The sequence below is a fragment of the Etheostoma spectabile genome, chromosome 22 (assembly GCF_008692095.1).
Source record: "Etheostoma spectabile isolate EspeVRDwgs_2016 chromosome 22, UIUC_Espe_1.0, whole genome shotgun sequence".
Taxonomy (NCBI): domain Eukaryota; kingdom Metazoa; phylum Chordata; class Actinopteri; order Perciformes; family Percidae; genus Etheostoma; species Etheostoma spectabile.
The window spans coordinates 4,347,869-4,372,762 of NC_045754.1; the positions used below are offsets into that span (position 1 = coordinate 4,347,869).

Consider the following 24,894-nt stretch of genomic DNA (forward strand, 5'->3'; position numbering starts at 1 on the left):
GTTCGGGGTCGTTGATGTCCGGCTCGCCGCAGACGGGACACACCATGTCTCGGATGTGTTTCTCTTTCACGGCGATGGTGAAGTGCTGCCCGAAGCACTCGTGGCACACGGAGCACTGACAGGAAGTCAGGGACTGCATCTGGAACACGGATAGGAGGAGGAGAAGAAGAAGAAATGAACACCTGTGAACCAAATGTTGACCTCTGAAACTAAAAGATATAATGAGGGTCAATTTGTAACAATCTGCATTTTAATCAAATAAAAATACAGTATTCATCAGGGCTAATTCATTTCCAGACAAAACTGTACTGTACTGTAAAAGATATCTTGGGTACTTATGTCAAACCAGACTCTACAGACTTATTTGGTGAATTGGTGTATTGTTGTCATTACTTTCTCAGGTGTTGGTTGTTTCCTTTAAGAAATACACTAGAGCTGCAGCTATCTATTATTTTAGTACCTACTGATTATTCCATTGATTAATACGATAAGTACTTTTGCTTTATAGTAAACAGCAAGTGTACATATTTTAAATTATATTTTGTATATAAGGTATCTTTTTTTTTTTAAAGCAACATTTTTTATTGCCAAATTGCATACAATAACAGGGATAGATGCTAGTACTTCTAAGCACAGTTGCATGGGCAACCAAGACCCTTAAAAAAGAAGTAAATGTAGCCCAAATGTAGTTACATTGATTAAACAAAAACTTTTTTGTAATCAAATTATTCGAGTTACCCAAGGAATCATTTCAGGCCTAGAATACACATTCTAACCGTTTTAATAGCAGTAGATCTTTATTAAATCAAGGTGCAGACGAGTAATACATGTTTCTTATAACAAAGCATACCATTGTGTAGGGCGAAATCCTTGTATTTTATAAACTGTTGCTTTTCAGGAAATAAAAAACAGCTAATTTGAAAACATATTGCACTATTTACCTTAGACAAAGTCAGATGAAGTCGCTTCGACACTGTTTAAATGTTTGTAAAACCCGCAGGCTGACCAGTATCATTGGTTTATAAATAAAATTATTATTAAAAATCACGAAATATATACCAGATTTCTGCTCAACAGCAATGGTACATAAACAACAAGGGGGGGTTGTTTAACTCAGTAACTGACCCACCTTGCTGCGGGGGAAGATGCTCAGACAGATGGGGCACTCGTTGATGAGGAGACGCTTGATGAAGTCCTTGTCGTGCGACTCCTTCACAGCGTGCACTACGTCCTCCAGAGAGTAAGTGACGTCTGGCTCTTGAAGCAACGAGAGGACGAGCTCACAGCGCCCCCAGCTGGGCAGGTTGTACAGCGCCAGCAGACGCCGGCACATCCTCTGCAAAGAGCACACAAGGACAACAAGGAGTAAATAGGTTCGTTTGAGATGAACTGCGCCTCGCCTGTAAAGTTGACGAGAGCAGACAGCAGCAGCAGCCGGGTCGAGGACAGAAAGCTGCGATAAAGTTGGACAGTTTTCAGCCGATTCCAGCCGGAATCAGACAGGAAGTGACAAAAACACTGTGGTGCGATTCCGATTTAATAAAATATAATCAGACCCACATATCAGCAGGTACACAGCCTCTACTTGTTTTAATTATGACAGAGTAGCTCTTAAAATGTTCCACATATTATTATTGTCTGATTATCTAAACAGACTGTAGATGATCAGTGATCTGATCAGATTTAGTCTCTCTGACTTCTTAACGTCACTATCAGCCACACAACATGTGTTCTGTACAGAATAAGTCTTTAAATCACACAAATAGCAGTTAAAATCCTTCCAATTCAAAAATAGTAAAAAGTTTATATAAAACGTCATCATGTTGAGTCAATTGTGAACCAACCAGCTGTTAGATCAGCTGAGAAGCCGGCGTTTCCCAGCATGCTCTGGGTCCGCCTGGCTCTCGCAGTCGGTGAAAAGCAACTGCGCCGCCTGCGTCTCAGAACTGCGGCCGCCTTGCTCTCGTGAGATTATCGTTGCCTACGTGCACGACGTCAGAGCAAGTCGGGATCAAGTCGGACACAAATCTAACCGGCATGCAACGGGCGCCGATCGTCGGTGAACGATTCTGCGCAGACCTGGCTCATCTCCAACGAGCCTATTGTAGCAGCAAAGCCCGAAAGAGCAAAGCACGGCACCACCTTCTTTTCACTCCATAAAGACACGCCCTCGGGTGATTTGCAGTGCATCCTAACCTGCTTGTCCGGGTGTTTGGGATCAATCGGTGGCTCGGGCTGGTCCGTCCAGATTCGCTGGTGGAAGGGCTCCAGGAGAGGGCGCTGCAGTAATGACAAAGCCCCCTTCACTTCTCCTCCACTCAGCCGCAGGGCCTCCTCACACTTCAACACGTCTCTGAAGCCCAGAGAGTGAAGCTCCTTCATCTGCAGCGACACACAACCGATTGGGGAATTACAGCTATATGTAAAAATATAGGACTGAAAATATACTTAAAGAAAGTCTCTTATTAGGTTAAAATTTGGATGTACTGCACAACGTCTTTCTCAGAATAACTACAGTGTTTTCCCTACCATTGTATTCCCTGCCCCCCTACCCGAAAGAATGACAAAATTATATAATTATGCTATAAATTCCCCACGTGTGAATACGATTTTTGCTCTTTTAAGAGCAAAATCAAACGAGCGTGTAACTCTATAGAAGCCTATCAGACAGCATTTGCTGTTCTGTTTTATGTAATGTTTCTTCTCTTCCCACGATACACACATCAACATAAACTCAGTTTGAAAGGTTCACTGTTCTTCAAAAGCAGCTTGGACTCATTGACCCAGGTCAAGAGGCTCGTGGAACACTCCTCCGTATCACTCCCAACGCGTTATCTTTCAAGGTCAGAAACCCAGACAGTCTCACGCTTTTCTCCCACCTGCAGAAAGCTGCTGCTTATCAACCTCCCTGCAGTCCCTTGTAGAGACTCTGCTCCCCCTTGTGTCCACGCATGAAGAAATAACTGGTATATGCATTGGTACAAACCTTTATCCTGGACTTTACATCTGCCCATTGATATACACTATATACACTCACCGGCCACTTTATTAGGTACACCTGTCCAACTGCTCGTTAACACTTAATTTCTAAGCAGCCATCACATGGCGGCAACTCAGTGCATTTAGGCATGTAGACATGGTCAAGAGAATCCCTGCAGTTCAAACCGGCATCAGTATGGGAAGAAAGGTGATTGAGTGACTTTGAACGGGGCATGATTGTTGGAGCCAGAAGGGCTGGTCTGAGTATTTCAGAAACTGCTAATCTATGGGATTTTCACGCACAACCATCTCTAGGGGTACAGAGAATGGTCGAAAAAGAAAAAACATAGTGAGCGGCAGTTCTGTGGGCGGAAAAGCCTTGTTGATGCCAGAGGTCAGAGGAGAATGGCCAGACTGGTTCGAGCTGATAGAAGGGCAACAGTGACTCAAATAACCACCGTTACAAACAAGGTGGGCAGAAGAGCATCTTGAACCACAGTACGTTGAATTTGAGGCAGATGGGCTACAGCAGCAGAAGACCACACGGGTGCCACTCCTTTCAGCTAAGAACAGGAAACTGAGACTACAATTTGCACAAGCTCATCGAAATTGGACAATAGAAGATTGGAAAAACGTTGCCTGGTCTGATGAGTTCGATTTCTGCTGCGACAGTCGGATGGTAGGGTCAGAATTGGCGTCTAACACTGAAAGCATGATCCATCCTGCCTTGTATCAACGGTTCAGGCTGGTGGTGGTGGTGTCATGGTGTGGGGAATATTTCTTGGCACTCTTTGGGCCCCTTGGTACCAATTGAGCATCGTTGCCATGCCACAGCCTACCGAGTATTGTTGACCATGTCCATCCCTATGACCATAATGTACCCAACTTCTGATGGCTACTTTCAGCAGGATGCGCCAGTCATAAAGCTGGAATCATCCAGACTGGTTTCTTGACATGACAATGAGTTCGCTGTACTCAAATGGCCTCCCAGTCACCAGATCTCAATCCAATAGAGCTCTTTGGGATGTGGTGGAACGGGAGATTCCATCATGGATGTGCAGCCGACAAATCTGGGCAACTGTGTGATGCCATCATGTCAATATGGACCAAACCCTGAGGAATGCTTCCAGCACTTGTTGAATCTATGCCACGAAGAATTGAGGCAGTTCTGAAGGCAAAAGGGGGGTCCAACCCGTTACTAGCATGGGGTACCTAATAAAGTGGCCGGTGAGTGTATATTCTATGCAAATTTTGCAATTTTCAACCCATTCAACCCATCAGCCTTATTTCTTACGCAACAGTTACTTTGTATGTACACATTTGTTTTCCTGTACTTTATTTCATATGAATGTTTAATATGTTTATTTCTTTATGTATGCACCTTTCACAAACCAAATTCCTCATAAGTGTGAATCATTCTGACATCAATACCAAAAAAACACTGTTGCAGTATGCCGTAGTGGCTGCAAGTATTATCTAACTATTCTTTTTTAATGTTTAATTTTTGTACTCATTAAAAGAAAAAAGTTGTAGAGAACATGAGCCGAAACAGTTTAGTTGTATGTTATGTGTTTGATAATATGTAATATCTTTGGATTTTTTACTGTTTGTGACCATTACTTTGGACTGTGGGGAATTTTGACATTACATCCTTACATTTTTATAAGCAAAATTATTATTTTTTTAAAGAAAAATAACCAGCAAACAGTTTTTGCATTTCTTTAATTAGTTTCAGATTTCAATAAAATAAATTTCCTATTTGTCTGCTTGTGTTTAAACATGTGTGAACGTTGCTTCTGTTTGAAAATGAAAACAAGGTGTTGTGGAAAGCAGTGAAGGCATAGGTGGAAGGCCTCCTCCATTTCTAGCAGGAATATTTCTTTTTTTAACCCTCATGTTGTCCTTGGGTCAAATTGACCCATTTTCAGTTAATTTTTTTGTTTTTGTCACAAAAACTGGCCCGTTGAACTAAGCACTGAAAATGTCAACATTAAAAATATCAAAAAACGTTGGAGAACACATCAAGAGAAGCACCCACAACATTGAAAAAGTGACAAAAATGTCGGAAAAAGGGATGCTAATGTTTTTTTTCATGGTTGACGGGAAGACAACACAAGGGTTAAATGAACTGCGTTTACGCGGCCATTTTGAATCATCCTACCTTAAGCTTTCTGTCCCTCAGCAGCTGTCTCACGGCCCGCTCGGTGTCTCCGCCCGCTGACAACCAGGCCAGCTTGGCCTCGGCTCTGGACAGCTTCACACCTTCACCTGGGACATTTGGGCCGCTCGGCACCGCCTCCCCTCCGTCTCTCTTCACAATGGGTTGTGTCCCAGGATCCCCTGCTTTGTAGTTTAGCTGGACAGAAGCCGCCATAGCGCAGATTTCATCTAGCAGGTGAGGCAGCTCTGACTTCAGCCAATCACAGGGGTTGATGTTGCTGCCGCCGCACATGCAAATCGCCGCGTACACCTCCTCAGCACTGACGCCGAGCTTTTCTGCTTCCTACAAAGCGGAAAACGGGGGTAAAGCGCCATGTTTGTTTCCTTTATAACTGTCTCTTTAAGACGTGTTAATACTGTGATATTGGTACTTTCTGGTAGAGCTGAAACAAGTCATTTTTTAAGTAGAAATCTCTTATTGTTCTATTGTTCAAGCTTGTTTTAGAATTTGCCGCAATATCTTCATTTATGGTATGGCTAACTGAATTATTGGGGTTTGAAGTTATTGGGTTTTAGACATTTTGGAGACTTTGCCTCGAGCTTTCAGGATATTTTATGGCAATTTTTCAAAATTCTCTGACATTTTCTGAATTGAATAATCAAGAAACTAGCCAGCAGATTAATCTATAATGAAAATAATCAGTCTAGCAGTTTTAAAGTCAGACTGGTGTCTGTCTTAAGTAATTTCACTAAGTAAAAAAAAACCTTTTTTTCATTGTAAGATTAATTATTTGCTTTATAGAATGTCAGACAATTTTGAGAAAAGAAAATTAAAAATTGTTTTAAACCAAAATATATTTAATTTACAAGCTTATAAAAACTGAGAAATGCAAATTTATAATAGTAAACTAAATATCTTTTAGTTTGTACTGGTGTTTGAGCAAAAAGGCAATATAAAGAGGTCCCTATTGGCACATTTCTTACTATTTCCTGATGTTTTATACACCAAACAAATTATGTGAGAAAAAAATAAGAATGTAAGATGTGTTGACCTACTCTGATCTGGTGGATGAGAAAGAGGCCGTCTTCCCTCATCATCTTCTGTCTTTTCACCTCCACGTTAACTCTGGGCTTCGGTCGGGGCTTCACACCCAGCTGGGGTTGATCTTTGGTGCTAGACGGAGTCTGCTCCAGAGACTGGGGCAGAGAAACTCCTGCCGAGTCTTTAGAGGACAGGTTGCACATCTCACACACCACAGTGGGATTGGTGTTCACGTAGGTGCAGAACTGGCACATCCACTGCGAAAGAAAGGGATGACAAAGTTATTCATGTTAAGCAAACTTAAGCAACTAGACAAAAATGATGTATGAGATGCCTTGAATAAATAAAACACATTTTTAGTCAGCTGTTATTTTTTACAGGTTTTGTAGAAAAGCCATCCAGTGTGGAGTCTTTAATCCTTGTGTTTCCCGTGAAAATAGAAAATACACAGAAAAAATGCTTGATGCTTTTTATTAATGTTTTTAACTTTTTCTTACATTCTTGTCGTTTTCAACACTACGTAACACTAACTTATTAACTTTAGTTTTACAGTTATTTTTGGAATTTATGGTCGATAAACCTAATTTAAAAGGAAGTTATATCTAATGTTTTAGTTAGAAAAGCAGAAATTAGGAATTATTTAGACTAAAATTAAAGGAATGGATGTTGATGGATAATCACAGACTGGAATATGTCAACTTTTACTCAATACTATTTCAAAATCACTTCAATTTTTGTTCTTTTCAAAGGCTATAAAATTGAATAAGACACCCTAAAATTAATGAAAGTAGAGATTTGTACTTGCCAAAGAGCGTTGTGTGGAATCAATCATGTTATTTTGGGGAATTAAAAAGAACATTGATATAGGAAAACGGGTCAATTTGATCCGACGACAACATGAGGGTTAAACCTTGTAAAATGTATTTGTTTACAACATTGCCATATCATTACCTTTTAAGTTGATATGGTTAACTAGCAAACAGGGCTGCTTATTTCCACATCCAAATGTTACATTATCATTCATTCGGAGTTGTGTTTGTGTCCACCTGATGAATTCAAGTCCAATATTCTCTCTCTTTAAACTCTGTTTTTGGTTGCCACCAATTCCTGAGGGAAAAATCTGTTTCTTTAGCTGCTAATACTCCACTATGTTCACCAGCTTGTTTCTAACAGTCTGCTGCTGAACAGGTACTATACAGTGGCTTTTTACAGTCTGTTCTCTGAAAACAACGCTATGAGAGCGCTGAGAGTAAACCAGAAGAGTAAAGTTTCAGCCGGACAGATAAACAATGAGATGAAACTCACTATAAAGCTTCATAAAGCTAAAAGGAGCTGCAGAATCAGGTGATAATTCTCTGCAAGTTCGTCACTATGAGTGACCCCTTTCACAGTGTCACATTTGATAGATTATTATAAAAATACAGATTAAACCGGCTTTAAAAAAATGCAAAAATGTTTAGCATGGACCCCCAAATGCTCACCGTGTTGATGTCTGGAAAATAAAGATTAAGAGGACAAGAAAGCGTCGCCAGGCCCAATGAGACAAACCTTGGTTCCTGAGTCAGACAGAGACCCTGGGCTGGACAGCGCTGGTGCGACAGGCGGGCGAGTGGCCAGACGAGGGCGCTCACACACCTCACAGAGGATGCTGCTGCCTTGATTCACCACTGTACAGCTCTTACACTGCCACTCTGAGGGTTCGAGCACAGACGCAATAACTTTGTTTCATATGTCAACACTGTATTTTGTCATTAACTTATTTTTAGATTTCTTGTTCATTGTTTAGAACCTTGTTGAAATATAAAGCACATGAAATTGTGATGCTAAAAAAAACAACAACCACACCATTAAGATCAAAGGAGTTCTCTTACTGCAAAGTTGTATTTTTCTTTTTTCTATCCAGTTTGTCCCATCTGTTTGATTTTCCTCGGTTATGTTGTCTTTCAATATCTGACTTTTAATCTTTTCCCCTTGTTAACAGGACTTTGGAACTCTGCGTTGAAAGGTGCAGTTTAATTTTATGTATTTATACAGGTTTGGGTCTCACCTGTGTTGGGAGATGTGGGAAGTGACATCGGGCTTTCTTGAACCGTGGATGCAGGCGTAGCGAGTCGAGGTCGTTCGCAGGTCGTGCAGAGGACGGCTCGCATCTCGTTCACTGTCGTGCAATGAGCACACTCCCAAGGTGACAGAGATGGACTTGATGATGATAGAAAAGTAATAATTTAACATATATTTATACAGAGTGGTGCAATCATGGGCATAACCAGTTTGACAGAACAAGACTGCAAATAATTTCTAAAACTGAGAAAGCAGCAGACCAGCATTAAATAAAATGTTAAAATACAACATCAGGACAAAAGCCAAGTTAACTTATTGAACTACTTGTAACTACTTCCATTTCAGGTATTATTCAATAGTGGACTCAGTTAAAAATGTTTAACCTGCAAAAGAAAATCCCTGGACAATGAATCTCTACAAGTTATTCTTTATTTTGAAATAAATTACAAGGCTTTTCTGAGGCAAATTATGTCTTTTGCATCCAATTCAGTATTTTGGTGGATTTTGGAGGACTCTGGATACTGTTCATTCATATTTTTGTCAATTAGCAGAAACTTCTCCACAATGTTCAAGCAGGCCAAGTGTTCAGAATCACCTTTGACGGAGCATGACAAGACAAGTGGATGGTAAACAAATCAAACCTGTGACCTTAGTCACATGACCACTGCTCTGCTCTGATTAGATCACACTGCTGCCAAATGAAGAAGTGAACCTGAGAGTGAATTAAAGTACATGTTCTCCTCACCTGGACGTTTTGACTGATGTAATGATAGTTCTGTCATGTCCTTTGCGGTCAGGGTGAGAGTGGAAAAGCTTGTCACAGTTCTCACACAACCTCTGGACGCAGGTGGAGCACTGAGCGTGCACAGCAGAAATCCCACAGATGGTGCAGATCACTACAGCAACACATAAAAAATGTTAAAAAAAAGAAAATGCTGCAATCCTGGTTTAACGCTGGTTGTAATCTGGCACACCCGGTTTGGTTTTCTGTATTTTCTCTCTCTTGTGGCAGTCTCTGGAGGGGTGGCGGTGAAAGAGGTCATCACATGCATCACAAAAATGTTGATTGTCACAAGATGGGCAGACAAGAGACGAAGGGGCGCCACACAGATTACAGTCACTCGCTGCTGAAGAGCCTGGAGAGTAAGGAAAAATGTAAGATTGTGTGTGTATTCTAGGTATCTTCTAGGTACAGATGTTGCTCTAAAAACATGTTCAATACACAACAAACATATAAACTCCAACATAAAAATATAAATATAAATAAAACAGACACCGTCATAGAAAATAAATCTATATTTGTGGCATCAAAATAGGCAAATTCTGTTAACGGTTTCCGAAGAAAGAGCCAAAGAGACCTGTAGAAAGCTGTTTCCTCTCTTGTTGGCTTTCTCACCTGTTGATGGTTTCAGAGGTTGTCCCCCGTTGCCCTGAGTAGGTTTAAGTGGAACCAGGGGTTGGTCTGCCTGCTGCTCCTCTCCAGGCAGGATAACCACAGTGTCACTTGCCAGCTGATCCTGAAGAAACCAGCGTCACGTTAAACACTCTTTTACACTTTCAACACGCAGTGGACAGAGAAGGACATTGTCTCCATTGTGTCAAAAAAAACTTGGGGGGGACAGGGCGTTTTCTGTGGTTGGATCTAAACTCTGGACGCTCTGTCCTCCATGTCCGAACAGCCCCAACAGTCGAGTGTTTTAAGTCTCGTCTAAAGATTCACTTTTATTCTTTGGCTTTTAACTCCATGTGAGTTGTGTGCTCCTCTGATGTCTCTTATTGTTTTACTGTATTTTAGTATTTATTCATTTAATCTATTTATTTATTTTTTACCCAATGCTCTTATTTTGTTTTTACAATATTTTTTATTAATTGTTTTGTATCTTTGAGTTTTCTGTGCAGCGCTTTGGTAACTTTGTGTTTGTAAAATGTGCTATATAGAAATAAGGTGGATTGGATTGGAAGGAGACAGATGGTCATAGTGCATCAATGCTGTAAGACTTACACCTACTTATATTTAAGGATTTGTTTTATGTAGTTTTCCAACCGTTATTTATTAAACATTTTTTAATTTTGACAATTAGATTGTCTTTGATTAAATTCACTGTTGGCACAATCAACAATTGTTAACACAAACTCATATAAACAGCTGATTCACTCACTGTAAGAACATGTCACATATGTGAACATATGTCATTTCTGTTCCTGTATTTGTTGGGAAAATGTGCAAAGTTTTAAAAAAAATTGTAAATTTTATGATCCTGTTATGACATTTATTGACAGCATACTGACACAGATACGAGTATATGGCCACTAAGTGTTTGTACAGACCTCCTGGATGATGAATGGGATGATATCTTTGAAGCATTCTGGGTGAGGGTGGGTGCCCTAAATGAACAGAGGTATAAGAAATGGAAAAGCGTGACTCTCTTACACAAAAACAACTCAACACAGATGTTTTAAAGGTATTCAGATGACTGCTGACAAACAATTACCAACCTTAATCAGCATGTCCACCTCTGTGCGTAAGGTCATGACCTCCAGCGTCACTGCGGCAACTTTGGCAGTGTCCGGTTCAGTGACCTCATCGGGGAAACTGAGCCCATCGATCTGCTGATTGGTGTAACCGTAGAGATACAAGACTCTCCGGCCTCCCTGTGGAAGAAAATGGGGATTGAAAATATTTGCTCTTGATTGTTCAAGTAGCACTAAAATTGACTAATTAGTGTGAAGGTAGTCTCAAGTGGGTTAGGGTTTTATCTGTCTTAATGTTTTTATTTTTAACTGTTTATACTTGTGTTTTATCCGTTTTATGAATTTTGTTGAGGAAAAGGAATAAGTTTAAAGGTTGTGTAATACAGAGAAAGAGAGACTCGAAAGGTAAATTAATTTGTAGTGTTGAAAGATCTGAAAATTGCGCAAAGACGCTCGTTGAGTAGACACGAAAAGCAGCGCTAGATCGGCTTAATTAGTGAGAAGAAGAGTCCACGGAGACAAAAGGTAACGTCTCTAAAGATAGAGTCGTGAAGGGTAGAGACACTGACATGGACTAATCAGTGTGAAGGTAGTCTCAAGGGGGTTAGGGTTTTACCTGTCTTAATGTTTTTATTTTTAGCTGTTTATACTTGTGTTTTATCTGTTTTTTGTTTTGTTTTTTAACTGATTTTGTGTAAAGCACTCGGAATTGCCCTGTTGCTGAAATGTGCTCTACAGATAAAGCTGCCTTGCCTTTCCTTCAAGAACGTGGATGACCTCTGGACTCTTTCATAGCAATGTAGGATTCAGCAAGTCATTGCATTATGTAAACTATGCAAAGGGAAAAAAGCCCTCCTTATTTCTTATAAATAATATTTTCTCCAATAAAATCTGCCTTATTTACAACAAGAAGCTTCAAAATTTCTTCTTACCCAAAGCCACTGTAAAGGCAGCATAACGTAGACAAGTGCATGTGAAAAGGAAAGCTCTGCTCCAAATGTCTGAACCGACTGATGTCTGCTCACCTTGACAGCATCCACCGTGGTTCTGAAGACCGGGTTGTTGTGCTTGACGCTCCTCCAGTACCTGGGCCTGGCGGGACTGGTCAGGTTACAGCCGTACTTCTCCAGGATACTCAAGGCCTTGACCAGTCTACTCAAAGACTCCAAAACCTGAAGTAGAGACAATAATACTGTGAGCTGCTGGTTATACCGTATAGGGGTTGCTACCCCTATAACGTGTAGAGTACATTTTAATCAGTTTCTGTGATTTATGAAGTGATATGAGTGCAGATGACCCAAATTTGGTGGCAGGTGTTCTTTATGTACTGTATGCTCCCAAAACACACTTTTATGTCTAAAATAAATGTTTTTTTACAGACATACACAAATTCTATATATTTTGTTTCGTATATATTCTTATATATAGTTTTTTATTTATTTATTTAAGTTTCATTTTATCACAGCAAAATGAGAACTCTTAGCACATTGTTTTAACATCAATTCCTGAATATATATATATATATATTTTTTTTTTTCTTCTCTTTTTTATTCATTGTTCTCTCTTCACGCTGTACATGTTTGAAGAGAGAAATCCAAGCTTTACCTTAGTTTACCAAAATAAAATGTAAAAAAAAAAAAAAAAAAAACATTTGAAATTTCTGAAAAAGCAGCGTATGTCTAGCAATCCCACATCAGTCATTCCTTAATTGAGAGTGCGGTTAAACAGATATTTTCGGATAATATTTGATTTAAATTTGTGTAGTCACACGTGTGTGTAGCGGATAATTGAGGCTCTGTGTTGCATTTGTATCAACACACTGATTCTGTTGAATCTATTGCATAGTTTGTCCAAGTGTTCACTTAATCAAATGTCCAACTGTATTTTATATTGCACAATAACATTTGTTATGAGTTCTATCTGTTTGCCTTTTCATGCTCATATCTACTTTTTGGCAGTGGTGAAGGAAGTATTTAGATATTTTACTTAAGTAAAAGTACTTATCACACAGTTTAGAAATACTTTGCTACAGGTCAAATTCCCACATTGAATTTTATCCACAGTATTAATTAAACGTATATAATATATATGCCCTAGTCCATGTATGTCTTGTTCCAGTTGCCCATTATCTCATCAGGTTGCCCTAGTTCCTTAGCAACTGACGCAGACCTTGGGATATGGCTCTTGTATTTGCGGTTTCACTCAGGCCTGAGGTAGGCCAGTAGAATTAAGGACCTTGCCTAAGGGTCACACTGGATACCGCTTGACTGGGAATCGAACCGACGATCACCTGTACCAAAGTCAGTGGCATAAACCACTGAGCTATCCAGGACTGTGCAAGGGTGCCCCTGAGACAGTACAGCACGTAACAGCAGGGTGTAAGATGCAGGCAGGAAGTGCGTACATTGAACGCCATAACCAGGTAGCTGTCAAAAGGTCAAAATCGAAGACACCTCCTAAAGTAGTCGAGAATGACCGAGCTAAGATCCCGTGGGACTTCAAGATCCTGACTGACAAACCGGTGATGGCTAACCAACCAGACATGGTGTTGATGGACAAACAGCAGAAGAAGAAGGCAGTAGTGACAGATGTGGCGATCCCAAGCGACAGCAACGTCAAGAAGAAGGAACACGAGAAGCTCGAGAAATATACCAAGGGCTGAAAGAGGAGCTAGAAAAGATGTGGAAAGTAAGAGCAACAGGGGTGCCAGTGGTAATCGGAGCACTAGGGGGGGGGCTGGGACCCCCAAACTGGGAGAGTGGGTCCAGCAGATTCCAGGTAAAACATCAGAGGTCTCTGTCCAGAGGACTGCAGTCCTAGGAACAGCTAAGATACTGCGCAGAACCCTCAAACTCCCAGGCCTCTGGTAGAGGACCCGAGCTTGAGGATGACACAAACCACCCCACAAGGGGTGAGAGGGGGATTTATTCTCTCTCTCTCTCTCTCCATCCATCCATCCATCCATCCGAGCAGCACCACCAGACGACGAAACCCTCACCTCTTGTCTGTTGTGGCAGGCCATGTTCTCCCTCAACATGGCCTCCACATCAAAGTGACGGTACTTCTCTGACAGAGAAAGGGGGACGCCGGCCATGGTCTGCACCTCCCCCCTCACATCCTGGGCTGAACCCGAGGAGGAGAGCAGGGACTGGGATCTCCTCCTGACCTCGTCCATCTGGACAGACGCTGGGCTGCTGCTCATCGCTGTCAGAAAGGGGAAGTTGATCAGTCGTTAATTACTTATTTAAATCCTAGAATAATTGTCACTGTCATAGGTGATAATGTGCTGTGTTTCTCTGTTGTATATCGCTGTAAATTTAATATATTTAGATGTTGGACATCATGGTTACTAGGCTGAAGGAGATGTTTTAGTGCCTTCCCCTCGGCCATTTAAAGATGTTGCATTCTTTTGTGCATTAAATATGCTGTATTTTGTTTTTTTAATGTTTTTTTTTATTATAAACTTGTTTTATTTTATTGTTTGTTCATGATTTATGTCTAGCACTTTGAATAGCCTTTGTATCTGAAATGTGAAATTTAAATGAACTTGCCTTGCCAGGAAAATAACTCGGATTTAATATGTTGGTACTGGGTTATAAAATGACAACAGGGGGAAATGTTTCATGTAAATGTCTAATATTTATTTTAGGAACACGTTGTCAGCAGAGCAAAGGTTTAAAATGGGATAAAGTGTCCTCAACAATTAACAGCTACACTTTTAACTTCTCGTATGACGACCGTTGGAAAGTCCGCGCAAGTCATACTTTCACTCTTAAAGACGTTAAGCTGGTTTCACGGGGCCGCGCGTTTTTAAAAGCGGTTACCTGCCGCCCCCGGTACGTTCAGCACGGTGAGAACTGGGCGGCGGAGCAGAATACGGGCGCGTACACGTGGGCAGCAACCATAGACTACAGGTTGCTGAACTACAGTCTATGGTTGCTACCCACGTGAACCATAGACTGTATATAAACGGTTTAAAGCGGTTACCGCTTTCACTTCACTGACGGGAACGGAGGCGGCGAGTTGCCGCGCGGCAGTGTGACAGTCCCTCTCTAAGTGGTAAACAACTGAAAATAAAATCATAAACACTACCAGGCAACAATATTAGGAGTGTTTTTTCACGATAAAATGTTATTTAATAAGAGTAAACGCTGTCAGTTGTTAGTTTTGAAGCTTATACGAACGTTAGAAGAAAACCCAGATAACAACAATTCACGTCACTTGAAACCGAAACTTTAAGTTAACGTTACTAAATAAAACGGAGCGTACCTGCTCAATACGTGAGCGTCGTCACGAGCGTCGGCGGTTATTCCGTCCTTCGGCTTGAAAGTCGAAAGTATTTATTGGTCGTTTAGTTAAAAGAAGTTGTTTTTATATCCATGTCTCTGGTTAGTCTAGCTTTGTGCTGACCATAGACAGTGACGCTAACATGCGGAACTCGAGTTTGACGTTTTATGTTCCGGCTCTACTTCCTGTCACGATTTTATATTTCAAAATAAAATACAAAAGCGTGTTTTCCATGCATTAATTCCACAATTTATCAGTTTGCAACCTTTTGTTGTTCTTTCTTGCTTGTGCATTTACTGCGAGTCAACACACTGAAAATATTCTTTATTTATCTATTATGTTTGTTCGAAAATTATATAATAATATTAATAATAATTGTGATGATACCAATGTGTTTTACGTACTTGTTGCTTTATTTTGAGCACGCGTACTAAAGTTTAAAAGCTGTAAATTACTTATTATTTTTAACACGCGGAACTCGAGTTTGACGTTTTTATGTTGCGGCTCTACTTCCTGTCACGGTTTAATTTTCCAAAATAAAAGACAAAAGCGTATTTCCCATAAATTTAATCCCACAATTTAGCAGTTTGCAAACTTTTTTATGTTCTTTCTTGCTTGCGAGTCAATACACTGAAAATATTATTTATTTATCAATTCGTATTGTTGGAAATTATATAATAATAATAATAATAATAATGACTTGTTACTTTTAAAGTATGTGCTGTGTGAACTCCGGACACGTCCTACTTTCAGCGGAGGAGGGAGACAGTGGGAGGCGCAAAGTGCATCATGCGACTTCTAATCGAAAGCAAACTTGACAAGGAAATAAAAAAAACATCGCTCGCGAGCCGTATTGTCCTCTCTTGCACCTGCACGCTTCTAACTTAATTTGAAAACTTGAACAGATATATTTATTTGTCCTCAGTTTGAAAAGTCTGTTCAGTCATGTCAAAGAAATCAACAATGAAAATTAGCAGAGCGAGTGCAGGGAAGGTAAGTTGATCTCATGTTAATGCAAAGTTACATAAGGCTACATGTGATAGCTCTGTGCTAAAATACTTTTTAATAAACTGTTAACTATATGCAGATAGTTTCTGACTCTTTAAGCACGAACATGGTTTTAAAAGCGACAGTTACCTACTCGGTGAAACTGCGGAAAGTCCCCTCCTGAGAGGAAAACGAAAGTAAATCCAAAAAGGCTTTTGTAACATGACTCAGCAGCTTAAATTATATGTTGTGGACCAGAAATGCAATGTTGTAATCCTGTTTTCCATAGGTGGAAATCTTCCGCCAGTCCCTGTATAATGAGGTTTGTTCATTGAGACACACATTTATTCAGCTGTTTTTGTGTATTATTATTCTTTATTCCAAATAAGCACGTTTTGTAAGTACTTTCTTTTTAACTTTTCAGGCAGAGAATCTTTTCTCCAACTACATCCCCCAGAAGATAGTACAGCTGGACGCTCTGCTGATGGTCAGTAACTTCAGTATTTTAACACTCGGCTCATTAACCCCTCCACCTGTGGCCTCTCTCTTCATCTGTCTGTGTGTTTTCAGGATGACGCCCTCAGTATCACAGACATGTCCTCGCTGCAGGCTCCCCTGGACATCCCCATACCCGACCCCCCCGCCCCAGAGGAAGAGGTGAGACCACCGCGTCCATCCACCGAGCTCACACTGACCCACCATGTAGCCATTATTACCTCCAAAATACCACAGTAAGACACTGAGACCCTGAGGAACACCGTAGAGCAGGGGTCTTCAACGTTTTTTAAGCCAGGGACCCCGTAGCTCAAAGAGAGACAGAGTAGGGACCCCCATATATTGTAAACAATGAGTTGCATATTAAACTGAGCCGAATGGATGAATAAAAATTGATACTATGTATACATCATGTTGTAATGTTAAACATACATGTGGAAGGACCAGTGACTCTTTAAGCTTAATTGTATAGCTACCATAGGGGCTACCTTACCTATAGTAAGTTTATCTTCAATGTGTCATTTTTGTTATTATGTAATGTGTTAGATTCACATCAATGTCAGACATTTTCAGACATTTTTCATTTTTGAAAAAAGAAACAAATAGTTTTTTAAGAGTTTGGCGGCCCCTTGCAGTGAGTCTGAGGACCCCCTAGGGGTCACGACCCCCCTGTTGAAGATCTCTGCCGTAGAGAAAATAAATGCTCTGATTTGGGATCAAAAACGTTTGACATTTGAAGATGGCGATTGGATGGCGATCTCTTCTGTCCTGGAAACTGATGACTGACTTTTTATGAAAGCCATACGTCCTCTGAATTCACTCGGTCTGTGGTTTGTGTTTGTAAAGTTTCACGAGGCTGTGATTATTCTACCTAGAGGGACGATTCCCTCTTGACCAATGGGCAGTGATGTGGGCCGAGCTCGCCAGCGGTCCCTCGGGTCTCTTATTTTAAGAGATAGTCAGGCATTTTATGCTTTTAATCAGACAGAAACGGAGAGGAAATAGAGCAAGACGTGCAGCAAAGGGCCCAGAGCCGGACTCGAACCTCGGCTGAGCCTCAATGGTACGCACCGTACCAGGTGACCTAACAGGGTCTAGGGCAGGGCTTCCCAAAACATTCAGCCCGCGACCCCCAAAGTAACGGTGCAAGTGACTTGCGACCTCCCGCGCCCCCGCACCTCCAACTATCCACGTATATAAGCAATTGCGCGCAACCACCCGCCACTATAGGCGTATCACACACGAGCATATTGACACACAAAAATAACACAACAGCCATGCATTATTCTACAGTAATTGACTCATTACTTTAATATGAACTTAACTAAAGAGGGATGCAGTGTGTTTGGAGCCCAGCAAGTCCCATCTTGGTTTAATGTTGGAGACCAGCTACTCGGAGATCATCCTCCACCTTCAGTCGCGCTGCACACCGCCCTGCTCTGCACGGACTGATCTGGCGCTATATAATGTCGTAAATCTGTTGTAATGACCTCAGGGGTCAGAGTGGTCAAAGAAAATCAAAAGAGCCGTTCCCTTTTTATTGATTTGCTTGGGTTTTATTTTAAATTTAGCCACTAGTTTTATCTTGTGTTAAAATCATGGCTAACATATGCTATTTCTAATCGGTTTTAAATTTTTATTTTTATTTCTGGAAATCAACTTGCGACCCCCCCCCCCCCCCCCCCCTCTGGCTCTGACCCCCCCTGTGGGTCCCGACCACGACTTTGGGAATCACTGGTCTAGGGGACCTAAGATAGCATTTTCAAATCCACAAATGCGGATTAAATGCTTTGCATGCGTTAGCCTGGCCGCAGTCGACTTGTTTTGGTTCCCTTGTTTTCACCTAGAGAGGGCTTCGGCCAACTTGTATTCAGCTCTTAGTAATTACACACAGGTGGCGGCAGGAGAGCTATATTAAGAGTGAGAACGACTCCAAAACGAGCGAAACCTGTCCTGTAGCCAGATGCCTTTGGTCTATTGCCCTCTGCATTGTAACCCAGTGCTGAGGCCTTGTCTTGTATTTGTCAGAAGTTGTGATACCTTTTTTATCAATTTTTTTAAGGCTTCTGTTGTCCTCTGGGTCAATTTTGACATATTTTCAAAAAGTTTCTAAATCAGAAATTTGGGTTTCCTTCGACCAAATTGTCTAAAATAATAAGGTGGATGGTTCAGTATGATGCTCTTCACAAGTTAAATAACCGATCAGTTTCCTATTTTTATTGAATTTGGGTGTTTTTATTTAATTTTTAAAGCATTTTAAGAAAAAGCAAAGATTTAAGAACACTGGAAAAAGTGACGGAAATCTAGGGGAAAAAAAACAAAAATGTTTAAAAAAAAAACGCTGAAACAATTGTCAAAGACAAAAAAGTGAGAGAGAACTTCGGGAAAAGTTAGAAAACGTCAAAAAATGACAACAAATGTCGGAGAAAACTTCAAAAATGTCCACAAAAATCGACAAAGAACTTAGGATAAAGTGACAAAACTGTCTTAAAGACGTGTTAACTTAAAAGTTTGACCCAGGAAAACTAAATGTTGGTCAACGGGAAGACAACCACATGGTGACCTTCTGAAATACACGCCAAATTATTCGGTACACCTCCCTAACACGGCCGCAGTCTGATACAACAATATGCAATAAACCCTCTATGATGTTTATAATCAGATTTGGTTGAAGATGTATGATCATTTCAGAAGCTTCTTGGTGCTGTTGGACTGTTTTGCATTGTTGAGAAAGATGATTCTGTTTTTTTGTTTTTTTCTTTTAATGAGGGTAAATAACAGAAACACTTCTCTATATAAAAAGATAAACTCATTTACATACAGTACATGCCAAAACCCATCCTGTTGTAGTTGTCGATTTGAACACGTGTACTTGATCTCACAGGAAATGGAGACGGATAAGAATGAAGACGATGAGAAGAAAAAGAAGAAAGGTAAAGTGCTTTCTTTTATTTTGTCATCTACACACAAGACAGAGCATATGACATGACATATGGTAAAAAATACCTCGCGTCTCCTCCCTGTCCTCCAGCCCCAAAATGTGGCTTCATCAAGGGGAATGAGAAGATCATGATGCTTCTAGAGAGGGTGAAACCCGAGATAGTGGCTTTCAGAGAGGCCATCATCACTGTAAGTGAACACTGCCACTGTGACGAGTGTGTTGAGCCTCTTCTCTGATCCGCGTTGTCTGAGATGATGACGGAGTTTGAGTTAAACGCGTCTGCTGTGTCGCTGCAGGTCTCCTGCTGGATTCAGCACCTCATCCCAAAAATAGAAGATGGAAACGACTTTGGGGTCGCAATCCAGGTACGTCCTCCGCCGCCAGTGCGTCTTGGCCCATTTCCGTCAAGTTTTAGTTCAGGTTTTAATGAATTTTAAAAAGTCATAGTATAGTATGTTGAAAAAGAGTCATAGTATAGCATGTTGAAAAAGAGTCATAGTATAGCAGGTGAAAAGAGTCATAGTATAGATGTTGAAAAAGAGTAATAGTAGAGCATGCAAAAAGGTCATAGTTATATTAGCATGTCAAAAAGGCATTATAGCATGTCAAAAAAGGTCATAATATATAGCATTCAAAAAGTCATAAATATGCATGTAAAAAAAAAAAAGTCACAGTTATGCATGTCGAAAAAGTCATAGTCACATATAGCATGTCAAAAAAAAAGTAGTATATATAGCATGTCAAAAAAGGTCATATAGCATGTCAAAAAAGGTCATATAGCATGTCAAAAAAAAGTCATAATATAGTATGTTGAAAAGAGCGTATAGTATGTGTATGTGAAAAAGAGTCATAGTATAGTATGTTGAAAAAAAGTCATAGTATAGTATGTTGAAAAAGAGTCATAGTATAGTAAGTCGTGCATTTTGTGAAGTTTTGATGAATTTTTCCCCCCAGGAGAAGATCTTGGAGAGAATCACCGCAGTGAAGACCAAGGTCGACGGTTTTCAGACCAACATCAACAAGTAGGTTGGAGACAAATGTCTAGTTTAGTTTGGCAGACAAAGAATTATTTAGGAATGCAAGATTTCTAGACTCTTCCAAATCAGAAAATGTACAGTATATATTTGTAAGTGTATTTTTTTTGGATATGGGACACATATTTTCTGACTTTGCTTTAAAACCATCCAGGTACTTTTCGGAGCGGGGGGATGCGGTTGGAAAAGCTTCCAAAGACACTCATGTGGTGAGTGTTCCCAATCTCCTTCTCTTATAAGTCTGGGGAATAGCTACACTGTTCTCACTGTTAACAAATCCCATTCAAATATACCATGAACGTGGCCGGGTTAGCTCAGCTGGTAGAGCGGGTGCACGTATGTATCGATTTACTCCTCGAGGCAGCGGCCGTGGGTTTCAACTCCGACATATGGCCCTTTGCTGTATGTCATTTCCCCTCTCATGTCTTCATTTGGTAAAGTGAAAATAAAGGCCTGAAACGGCCAAAAAAAATCTTTAAAAAAATAAAGTATTATCTATTTGTCTAAATCAGAATGTCATTTACCTTCTCGTCTTAATCTGTTGTGAAAATAAAAGCCTGAAACGGCCAAAAAAATCTAAAAAAATAAATAAATTGAAAGTATTATTTATGTCTAAATCAGAGCATTCACAAAAACTACTCAATTTGCAGCTTTTATTGTCAAGGGTGAGGCTGCGAACACCAACATTATGGGGGGGGGGGGGGGGGGGGTGCACTGTAACACCAAATCTGGGTTAATCCACCGCTGAAAATAATCACTGACAAACGCTCTTTCCGTCTTAAAAAAACTAGAAACATTTTATTTTGAAATTTAACCATATTTGTGTGCTGTCTTTGAAGGTCTTAAGTCTTTAGTCGGAACCAGAAAGCCTGATTAAGACCAGCCTCGATCTTCAAAGCTTTGATAAAATTAACATTATTGGGGGGGGGGTAGTAGCTCAGTCTGTAGGGACTTAGGGTGGAAACCGGAGGGTCGTCGGTTCAAGTCCCCGTATGGACTAAAGTACGGAGTGTGGACTGGTAGCTGGAGAGATGCCACTTCACCTACTGGGTACTGCCAGGTGCCCTTGAGCAAGGCACCGAACCCCCCCCCCCACAAACCACTCAGGGCACCGGTCCAGCTGGCAGCCCACTCATCCAGAGCACGTGTGTATTTAGATATTTATCCCCAGAAAATGGGAAATTATGGTATTACAGCAGCACACAACACAGAATATAAATATAAATAAATGACTAAATAAAATAAAAAAAATAGATTTCCGGCCTGTGTGTAGTGATTACTAACAGTGTCATTTGCAATTTCCCCCACTGGGGAATCAATAAAACCATAAATCATAAATGGGTTGATCTCTTGTTCCTCTGCCTGCAGATGGACTACAGGTCTCTGGTCCGGGAGAAGGACGAGGCCATCTACTCCGAGATCAGAGTCATCGTGCTCGACATCCGCGGCTTCTACGTAAGTCGGAGAACTGACGACTCGTCAGAATCACAAGCATCCACCACGACAACGTTCAAACATTTCAACTCATCTCTCCATCTGTTCCCCGTAGGCCGAGCTGTACGACATCATCAGCAAGAATCTGGAAAAGGTGACCAATCCGAAAGGAGAGGAGAAGCCCTCCATGTACTGAAGCTGGGGGGGGGGGGGGGGGGGGGGGGGGTCAGTAATGCTGCATGTGCATTACTCAACCTTTTACTTATCATTCTCAAAAATAACTGGATCAAGGTTATTAAATCTCTGCTGTTGTATGAAAACACTTTGGTTCTGTACCGACACTTGCACTAAATTTAAGTTGTACAACTATGAGTTTTAAAAGAAAAAAAAAAAAGACAACTCCAATAAAGACTTTTTTTTTTATTTGTAAAAAGAAAAACCTCTCTTTTGTCAAGTGTGATTTACAGCGTACTTGTAATTTAACCTTTTCATGACAAATACTCAATTAAGAATCATACAAAAATATGTTCCTCCCTCAAAATCAAAGGGGGAAGACCAATACCATGGTAACGTAAGAAACAACATAGGAAAATATTAAATCCACAACACAAATCTGCCTTTAGCCTTCAGCGATGCTTCTCAGCTCACACTTCAGGACCTTCTCCTCCAGGAATGAGCTGCAAGAAAGAAAATATGCATAGAAATCATGTGGTGAAGGTTTAAAAACTCAGAATATAGGTTGTGTGAAGGTTTAAAGTGCTCATAATATGCTTTTCCTTTGTTATTTATCTTTATGTGCATAGTGGGGGTAAGTTACAGATTACACTGTTAGTAATCACTACACACAGGCCTGAAATACACACACATGCTCAGGACCCATTGACTGGCTAGCAGTCCTTACCAAGGTACTGTTAGGACCTCATACTCTGCTCCTGATTGGCTAGTAGTCCTTACCTAGGTACTGTCAGGGCCCTCATACTCTTCTTCTGACTGGCTAGTAGTCCTTACCTAGGTACTGTCAGGGCCCTCATACTCTGCCCCTGACTGGCTAGTAGTCCTGGCTAGTAGTCCTTACCAACAAAGATGGAACAGAAGTGAGATGTCTCACTCTGTAGCTAAAACGGAGAGCTCAACACACAGGGTGAAAAGAGGAGCTGCAGCAATGAGCAGTACAACACAAATATGGTGGTGGTATTTTTCAAATTGAACCATGTAAACTCATTCTGGTACAACCTCTAAATACGTTGTATGAACATACTATGAGCTCGTTAAGATACACCTGTGAGCCTACAGCTTGACATGAATGCATCGACACCAACACATGAACAACATTTACACACCATGGTGATGTTATTGCCGTTGAGAAGGATCTGGTCCAGTTTGGTTATCCTCCGTCCCTCTGGTGTGATTTCACTGTGACAAAGATGTATATTAATGTGTTAAATCAGCAGCAGGTGGTCTAACGATGACGGCACGTGATGCAAAAACAAGAGTCGCACTTACAATTCTGTCACGTCCTCCAGGACCATGTCTACAAGGTCTGAGTGAAGGACGCAAACTGGGACAACTTCAGAGAAAACAGCAACGTAATGCGGCGCGTCTAACGTGAGACAATGCGTGTGTTTTTAAAACTACACTGGAATAAATCTGGTAAAAGGATACTGACAAAGTCGTCGAAACCCAGCAGGGTGCCGACGATTTCTTTATCCGTTTTCATGACGATGTGAATTCGGGAGCCGATGCATTTGTCCACAAGCTCTGAAAGATTAAAAAGACAAACTGGAATCAAAGATACGTCTCTATTGTTTTCTTTTTGCACAATTCTCAATTTCTTCAAGAAACTGCTGTTGGTATGTGTTGGTATTAGAGATGAAATGATAAGTTGGTTAGAATTTCATCTATAACTTTAACAATTGATACATTTCAATATTTTTTTCAAGCAATCATACAGTATATATACATACACACACACACACATATATATATACTGTATATGTACACTGTATACACACACACACATAGTATATATACTGTATGTACATATATACACACACAAATAGATGTACAGTATACATACACACACACACACATATACACTGTATACACACACATATAGTATATATACTGTATGTACATATATACACACACACAAATATATATACAGTATACACACACACACACACACACACACACACATATATATACTGCATATATATACACACTGTATACACACATATAGTATATATACTGTATACACACACATATATATACACTATACACACACATTATATATATATATATATATATATAGTAGTACACTTGATATTTTTGGTTTCAGACTATTGGTCAGACAAACCAAGACATTTGGAGATGTCAGCTTAACTTTATCAATTTATTATTATTAATATTATTATTATTATTATTTATTAACTGCGACACGACTCACAGATCAAAATATATAATGACAACAATCGTTAGTTCAGCGCTTTATCTGATTTTGGGCTGCAAAAAAATAAACATTCATCATTAATCTGCTGGTTCTTCATCGTCAGACGCTCAAAAATGAAAGAAACAATTCATTGTCACAGAAAGTCTCTGGCTGCTCTACAACAATGCTAATTAAATTAGCATTAAAAAGAAAACCACCAGTAAAATACATTATGCAAATCTAAGATGGCGCAAGTTAAAATGTAAGGATACAGATTTACATAATATAATCATATACATTTGTGGAAGACAGCAATTGCAAATTAATACGCTGAATGTAAACAGGAATGTAGTAAATGTACATGCAGAGCGACAATAACATATCTGACAAACACGGATATTAAATACAAAAATATTGAATATTAATTATTAATATTAAACACTTAACTCAGCCTTTTAGGACTGTGACCTCTCAAAACAAAGACATATATTTTAACCTGATAGGAGACAGCTTGTACAGTTATTCACTAGGACGTTTTAGGGATTAAATTATGTGTAAATTGATATTAAAATAA

The 24,894-nt window shown here is 40.2% G+C and overlaps 3 protein-coding genes across 3 annotated transcripts in view; 1 reads left to right on the top strand and 2 right to left on the bottom strand.

Moving 5' to 3' along the window:
- LOC116672603 (E3 ubiquitin-protein ligase RNF31) overlaps nt 1-15,208 on the bottom strand; it is a 32,166-nt gene extending 16,958 nt beyond the window's left edge. Inside the window, exons 1-15 of the mRNA XM_032504519.1 lie at nt 14,984-15,208; nt 13,713-13,918; nt 11,740-11,886; nt 10,739-10,894; nt 10,571-10,627; nt 9,639-9,759; nt 9,217-9,378; nt 8,988-9,138; nt 8,229-8,380; nt 7,730-7,872; nt 6,196-6,438; nt 5,141-5,482; nt 2,197-2,382; nt 1,130-1,336; nt 1-139 (exon numbers count right to left, since the gene is read on the bottom strand). The exon at nt 1-139 is cut by the window's left edge and continues 35 nt beyond it. Coding sequence (XP_032360410.1) covers nt 1-139; nt 1,130-1,336; nt 2,197-2,382; nt 5,141-5,482; nt 6,196-6,438; nt 7,730-7,872; nt 8,229-8,380; nt 8,988-9,138; nt 9,217-9,378; nt 9,639-9,759; nt 10,571-10,627; nt 10,739-10,894; nt 11,740-11,886; nt 13,713-13,916 — 2,410 coding nt within the window. The 5' untranslated portion in view covers nt 13,917-13,918; nt 14,984-15,208. The remainder of the gene's footprint in view (nt 140-1,129; nt 1,337-2,196; nt 2,383-5,140; nt 5,483-6,195; nt 6,439-7,729; nt 7,873-8,228; nt 8,381-8,987; nt 9,139-9,216; nt 9,379-9,638; nt 9,760-10,570; nt 10,628-10,738; nt 10,895-11,739; nt 11,887-13,712; nt 13,919-14,983) is intronic.
- Nucleotides 15,209-15,744: 536 nt separating this feature from the next.
- psme2 (proteasome activator subunit 2) lies at nt 15,745-22,267 on the top strand. The gene is made up of 11 exons (XM_032504555.1): nt 15,745-15,994; nt 16,278-16,310; nt 16,413-16,475; nt 16,559-16,645; nt 19,368-19,416; nt 19,515-19,612; nt 19,721-19,789; nt 20,379-20,446; nt 20,613-20,667; nt 21,827-21,913; nt 22,008-22,267. The coding sequence occupies exons 1-11, from the start codon at nt 15,947-15,949 to the stop codon at nt 22,086-22,088; spliced, it is 738 nt and encodes a 245-aa protein (XP_032360446.1). The 5' UTR covers nt 15,745-15,946; the 3' UTR covers nt 22,089-22,267.
- Nucleotides 22,268-22,292: 25 nt separating this feature from the next.
- Nucleotides 22,293-24,894, bottom strand: part of lsm5 (LSM5 homolog, U6 small nuclear RNA and mRNA degradation associated) — a 2,996-nt gene continuing 394 nt past the window's right edge. The window contains exons 2-5 of the mRNA XM_032504566.1: nt 23,555-23,650; nt 23,396-23,423; nt 23,233-23,305; nt 22,293-22,569 (exon numbers count right to left, since the gene is read on the bottom strand). Of these exons, the coding sequence (XP_032360457.1) occupies nt 22,537-22,569; nt 23,233-23,305; nt 23,396-23,423; nt 23,555-23,650 (230 nt within the window). The 3' untranslated portion in view covers nt 22,293-22,536. The remainder of the gene's footprint in view (nt 22,570-23,232; nt 23,306-23,395; nt 23,424-23,554; nt 23,651-24,894) is intronic.

Coding starts and splice junctions, on each gene's coding strand:
- psme2 (XM_032504555.1), top strand. CDS start 15,947: ATGTCAAAGAAATCAACAATGAAAATTAGCAGAGCGAGTGCAGGGAAG. Junction 19,613..19,720: donor TCAGAGAGGCCATCATCACT/GTAAGTGAACAC, acceptor GTGTCGCTGCAG/GTCTCCTGCTGGATTCAGCA. Junction 20,668..21,826: donor CTTCCAAAGACACTCATGTG/GTGAGTGTTCCC, acceptor CTCTGCCTGCAG/ATGGACTACAGGTCTCTGGT.